At 42.8% G+C, this 6,428-nt stretch overlaps 1 protein-coding gene across 1 annotated transcript; it reads right to left on the minus strand.

Annotated features, from left to right (window-relative positions):
* Nucleotides 1–6,050: 6,050 nt before the first annotated feature.
* LOC145418609 (uncharacterized) lies at nt 6,051–6,428 on the minus strand. Its single transcript, XM_080286976.1, has one exon. It carries the CDS (start codon nt 6,426–6,428, stop codon nt 6,051–6,053), a length of 378 nt encoding a protein of 125 aa, XP_080143102.1.

Genomic DNA, 6,428 nt, shown 5'->3' on the forward strand with positions numbered 1-6,428 from the left:
TATTAACATTAGAATACGATGCTAGTCACGAAGAAGTGCTATGGGAAGGATGTAGAGCCGTAGTATTGCCTTATTAACACTAGAATATGATGCTAGTCACGAAGAAGTGCTATGGGAAGGATGTAGAGCCGTAGTATTGCCTTATTAACATTAGAATATGATGCTAGTCACGAAGAAGTGCTATGGGAAGGATGTAGAGCCGTAGTATTGTCTTATTAACACTAGAATATGATGCTAGTCACGAAGAAGTGCTATGGGAAGGATGTAGAGCCGTAGTATATATTGCCTTATTAGCACTTGAATATGATGCTAGTCACGAAGAAGTGCTATGGGAAGGATGTAGAGCCGCGGTATTATCTTTTTAGCACTAGAATATGATGCTAGTCACGAAGAAGTGCTATGGGAAGGATGTTGAGCCGTAGTATTGCTCTGAGGTATAGCAAAAGATTACCACTACAGTATGGTGCTAGTCACGAAGAAGTGCTACGTGAAATAAGCCGAAAAAAAGACGAAAATATCTGGGGAAAGGAAAGTGAACGAAGAATTAAGGTTTTTGTATTATTATTATTATTATTATTATTATTATTATTATTATATTTATTATTATTATTATTATTATATTTTGAGACGATACAAAAAGATGATAAGTTTTGTAATTAGGGGATATTAGCCCATCATTATCATTATTATTACCATCATCATCATCACAGTCATTACCATCATCATCCTCATCATCATCATCATCATCACAGTCATTACCACCATCATCATCATTATCATCATCATCATTATCATCACTATTATCATCATCATTATCATCATCATCACAGTCATTACCACTATCATCATCATCATCATCATTATTATCATCATTATCATCATCACCATTACCATCATCACCACTACCATCGTCCCTAATATCAGTCACCATCATCATCATCACTATTATCAATCATCATTATCATCGTCATCATCATTACCATCATCATTATCATCATCATCATCATCACTGTCGTAATCATCAGCAATACCATCATTTATCAGTATTATCAATCATCATCATCAGTAGCAGTAGTAGTAATAGTAGTAGTAGTGCCGGTAGTAGTAGTAGTAGTAGTAGTAGTAGTAGTAGTAGTAGTGCCGGTAGTAGTAGTAGTAGTAGTAGTAGTGCCGGTAGTAGTAGTAGTAGTAGTAGTAGTAGTAGTAGTGCCGGTAGTAGTAGTAGTAGTAGTAGGAGGAGGAGGAGGAGGAGGAGGAGGAGGAAAGAAGAAGAAGGCCATGTTTTTGAGTGTAAGGTAAAATATCACCTTGATATGGTTCTCAAGGAGGGAGCGTCAAGGAGAACGGTGTGTGGAGCAAAGAAGCTGGAAAGTGGTGTGGTGGTGGTGGTGGTGGTGGTGGTTGTGGTGGTAGTGTTGTTGTTGTTGTTGTTGTTGTTGTTGTTGTTGTGGTGGTGGTGGTGGTGGTGGTGGTAGTAGTAGTAGTAGTAGTAGTAGTAGTAGTAGTAGTAGTAGTAACTATCTATCTATATACCTAGGCTGCTTCCCCCAAGGAAAGGGAGGTAGCCGAGACAGGACGACTCACTCTCCATTTACTCATCCATTCAAACACATTCATTCGCATCTTAGCCCCAAAGGGGAGAACGGACAGATCCTCACCGCACCGCACCACGCCACACAAGGGTCAACTGCGCAATGCAATCAGTGACATCCGCAGCAGGGCCCGACAGCAGAACTGGTTTACCCCTACCACATCATAACAGACCCATCTCCGTACCCGCACCTGACCTGACTAGCTGATCAGACCAAATGCGGGAGAATATCCCCTCAGGGCTGCGTCATCATTTATTCATTCACAATTTCTCTCCATTTATTTCTGTCACGCACAGCCACTCTTCCTTGCTCAACAGACATCCCTCTCGCATCCAGCGCTTTCTTCACACTGTCCATCCATCCTATTCGTGGTCTTCCTCTCAGCCTTACACCTCTCACATCAGATCTAGTTATCTTTTTCACCAATCGCTCATTATCCATTCTCTTCATATGCCCAAACCATTGCAACACCCTATGCTCAACTCTACCAGCCATCTCCCGAACAACTCCAGATCTCCTTCGCACTTCATCATTTCGCACCCGATCCATACGCGTCACTCCACACATACTCCTCAGACACCTCATCTCCATTACATTCAAACTTTTCCTCTCTGCTACACCCATATTCCATGTTTCAGCCCCATATAACGCAGTCGGTACCACAACACCCTCATACAGCCTTCTCTTTACATCCATTCTAAGCGAACGACATTTAAACACTTTTTTCATTCCTCCCAGCACCTTTCCTACTTCATTTATTCTAAACTTCACTTCTGCATCTATTCTTCCATCCACAGCAACATGTGACCCTAGATATTTAAAACAATCTACCTCCTCAAGCAACTCACCATTCAAAACTATATTCATCCCCCTACCATCTATCAACCTCGTACACTTCATCACTTTACTCTTATTCTCATTTACTTTCAATTTCCTCCTTTCACTCACCCTTCCAAACTCCTCTACCAACTGTCTCAATCTCTCCTCTGAATCAGTCACCAGTGCAGTATCATCTGCAAACAGCAGTTGCTTCAGATTCCACTCTCCACCATCAACATTCACCAGACTCAGACCTCCACCTAAAACTCTTGCATTCACCTCCCTTACAACACCATCCATGTAAATATTAAACAACCAAGGCGACATCACACATCCCTGTCGCAGCCCCACTCTCACGGGAAACCAATCACTCACAGCATTTCCCACTCTTACACACGCTCTACTATTTACATAAAAACTTTTCACCCCTTTTAGTAACCTACCATCAAGTCCATACAATCTTAAAACAGTCCACAAAGCCTCCCTGTCAATTCTATCATACGCTTTCTCTAAATCCATAAATGCCCAAAACACATCCTTGCCTTTCGCTAAATACTTTTCACACACTTGTCTCACAGCAAACACCTGATCAACGCATCCCCTCCCTCTCCTAAAGCCACACTGCTCATCACCAATCACTCCCTCTGTACCCTCTCTAACTCTCATAATTAACACTACCATACACCTTACCTACAACACTCAACAGACTTATACCCCTAAAGCTAGTACATTCATACTTATCACCCTTGCCTTTATACAACGGGACCACACAAGCACTTGACCAGTCAATTGGCACCATACCTTTCTCAAAGCACACATTCAACAATCTTACTAACCAGTCAACAATAGTCACTCCACCACCCTTCAGGCATTCCACAGCACACCCATCCATACCTGCAGCTTTCCCTGTTTTCATCTCCTTTACTGCCCTCTCCACTTCCTCCTTCGTGATCAAAGAATCATTTAACTCTCCCAACACATTTATTCCTTGCACCCTTCCATCCGCCACAATCTCAGCCACCCTTTCCTCCTCTACATTTAACAATCTTTCAAAATACTCTGCCCATCTCTTCCTTACTGTAGTAGTAGTAAAATAATAATAATAATAATAATAATAATAATAATAATAAAATAGCAGCATCAGTAGTAGAAGTAGCTGTAGTAGTGGTGGTAGGAGTAGCAGTAGCAATAGTAGTAGTAATAGTTGTTGTTGTAGTAGTAGTAGTAGTAGTAGTAGTAGTAGTGGTGGTGGTGGTGGTGGTGGTGGTGGTGGTGGTGGTGGTGGTAGTAGTAGTAGTAGCAGTAGTAGTAGTAATAGTAGTAGTAGTGGTAGTAGTAGCAGTAGTAGTAGTAGTAATAGTAGTAGTGGTAGTAGTAGTAGTGGTAGTAGTAGTAGTAGTAGTAGTAGTAGTAGTAGTAGTAGTAGTAGTAGTAGCAGCCCCAGGTTCATCTGAAACGTGAACCCAGTGGACTGCAGGCTGAAGTTCCCTCTCTCCTGCCACCATCGACCTTTCGGGGGATAGGGAGGGAGTTGAGGGACGTGTGTATAACCAGGCAGCTCCACCACCCAGTTATATCAGTGCCACCACGTGAAGGCGACCCTCACCACCACCAACGAAGGGGCGAAGACTTTACCTCCCCCTCTTCCCCTCCTCTTCCCCCTCCTCCCTCCGCTCCCTCCTTCCCCTCCCCTCCCCCTCCCCACCTTTCATCTCAGGTGTTGTTACAGGTAAGATTATTATGCTATTGTCTTTTCATTTTTACTTGGACAAAAATTCCTCTCTCTCTCTCTCTCTCTCTCTCTCTCTCTCTCTCTCTCTCTCTCTCTCTCTCTCTCTCTCTCTCTCTCTCTCTCTCTCTCTCTCTCTCTCTCTCTCTCTCTGAAATAGCAGTAACAAAGTTAGAATACGATGCCAGTCACGAAGAAGTGCTATGCAAAGGAAGTAGGCCTCTCTCATTGCCAACTCTCCATCTTAAATGCTGAGTTGTAGGAAGAATTAACACTAGAAGACGATGCTAGTCACGATGAAGTGCTCTGGAAAGGATGGAGAGCCGTCGTATTGTCTTAATAAGACTAGAATATGATGCTAGTCACGAAGAAGTGCTATGCAAAAGGATATGGAGCAAAAGGACGAAATCCATTATTATTATTATTATTATTACTATTATTATTATTATTATTATATTATTATTATTATTATTATTATTATTTTATTATTATTTTTGTTGTTGTTGCATTTTTTATGGGAATAAATTCTAGATATTATTATTATTACTGTATTATTATTATTATTATTATTATTATTTCTATTGTTGCTGTTGTTATTGCAATTTTTTAGGGGATAATCTGTCGCCTAGAAAAAGTCCCCCACAGCCTTTGTCCCTCCCAGTAACGACCCTTAGCAGAGACAAAGGCTTGCGTAATTAAAGGGTAATTATCACAGGTGTTCTTCAGGTAATTAAATCTCATTAAGGTAAGGACAGGTGGGACGCTCAGGTAGAAAAAGTAATTGAGGTGGGCTTTGGTTGAGAGAGAGAGAGAGAGAGAGAGAGAGAGAGAGAGAGAGAGAGAGAGAGAGAGAGAGAGAGAGAGAGAGTGAGAGAGAGAGAGTCGTAATCTCGACATGGTTTTACATCAGAAACTTAATAAGGATAATGAGATGTAATATTCAGAATAAATCGCTATGGAAGAGGTGTTAAGTACTCTCAATAAGCCACTTAGAATACAAAAATACTTAAAAAAAATACAAGATACACTTATTGGCCACAGGTGCACTTAAAAACACAAGGTGATTGGCAGGTGAAAGTGGTTAAGTGATGTAAGCCGTCAGGAACCACAATTACCACCACTACAACCACAACTACCACCACAACTACCACTACAAGACCCTGCATCCCCCTAACAGCCGCCCTAACAACCCCCCCTCATGGTCGGGCCTTGTTAGTGCACACGGCATGATAGTTTCCCTGTCGCTTCTGTGCACGCAATGGTGGTGGTGGTGGTGGCAGTAGCAGTAGTAGTGGTAGTGGTGGTGGTAGTGGTGGTGGCTGTAGTTGTGGTTCAGGAAATGTGGTTACCTACTCTTTTCCAAATCTTCTTCTTCTTCGTCTGCGTTATTTACCCATCTTTATATGTGGTCGCTGTTCTTGATGAGCCTCTCCCACCTGCCTCTATCGCCAGCCATGTTGGTATCCAGACCTTACTCTCTCAAATCCGCCACTATGCAATCTTTCCACCTTATCTCGGGTCTTCCTCTCCTCCTCCTTCCCTGTACTTCCATATCCAGTGCTCTCCTTTCGTCACTTTGTCCATCGCTCCTCATGACATGCCCGTACCATCTAAGTCTTGCCTCTTGTGTCGTCTTCGAAACCTCCACCACCTTCACTGGTCCTCTGATCCTTGCACTGCTGATCCTGTCCTCCCTTGTCACGCCACACATCCATCACAACATCCTAATTTCCGCCACTTCCATCCTCCTCTCGTTTACTTTCTTCACAGGTAGTGGCTCCGTCCCGTACGTCATTGCTGGTCTTATCATAGTTTGTACACCTTCCCCTTTAATTTCATTGGCATTCTCCTGTCGCACAATACTCCTGACACGTCTCTCCAACTTCTCCATCCTGCTTGGATTCTTTCGATTATTTCCTTATCTTCACTACGTCTGCTGATAGGGTGGATCCCAGGTATTTAAATGCATCCACCGTCTTCAGCTCCACACCATCCAGCCTAATACTTTCACGTCTATCGTGCACCTGCTCTGTACACATCACATATTCTGTCATTGTTTTACTTATTTTCATTCCTCTACTCTCCAGCGCTGATCTCCACTCATCCAGTCTCCTCTCTATCCCTTCTTTTGACTCACTCACCAAAACCACATCATCGGCATACATCACGTCCCACGGTGTCCTCATTCTTACCTCCTCTGTCAACACGTCGAATACGATGTTGAAAGGGAAGGGGCTCAGCGCAGAGGCCTGATGCAGCCCCACCTCCACTCCAAAACTGTCCGTCAT

The sequence above is a fragment of the Coenobita brevimanus genome, chromosome 115, assembly GCF_032717465.1.
Source record: "Coenobita brevimanus isolate Jiangsu-jjx chromosome 115, ASM3271746v2, whole genome shotgun sequence".
Lineage (NCBI taxonomy): Eukaryota > Metazoa > Arthropoda > Malacostraca > Decapoda > Coenobitidae > Coenobita > Coenobita brevimanus.

Coding starts and splice junctions, on each gene's coding strand:
- LOC145418609 (XM_080286976.1), bottom strand. CDS start 6,428: ATGACGGACAGTTTTGGAGTGGAGGTGGGGCTGCATCAGGCCTCTGCG.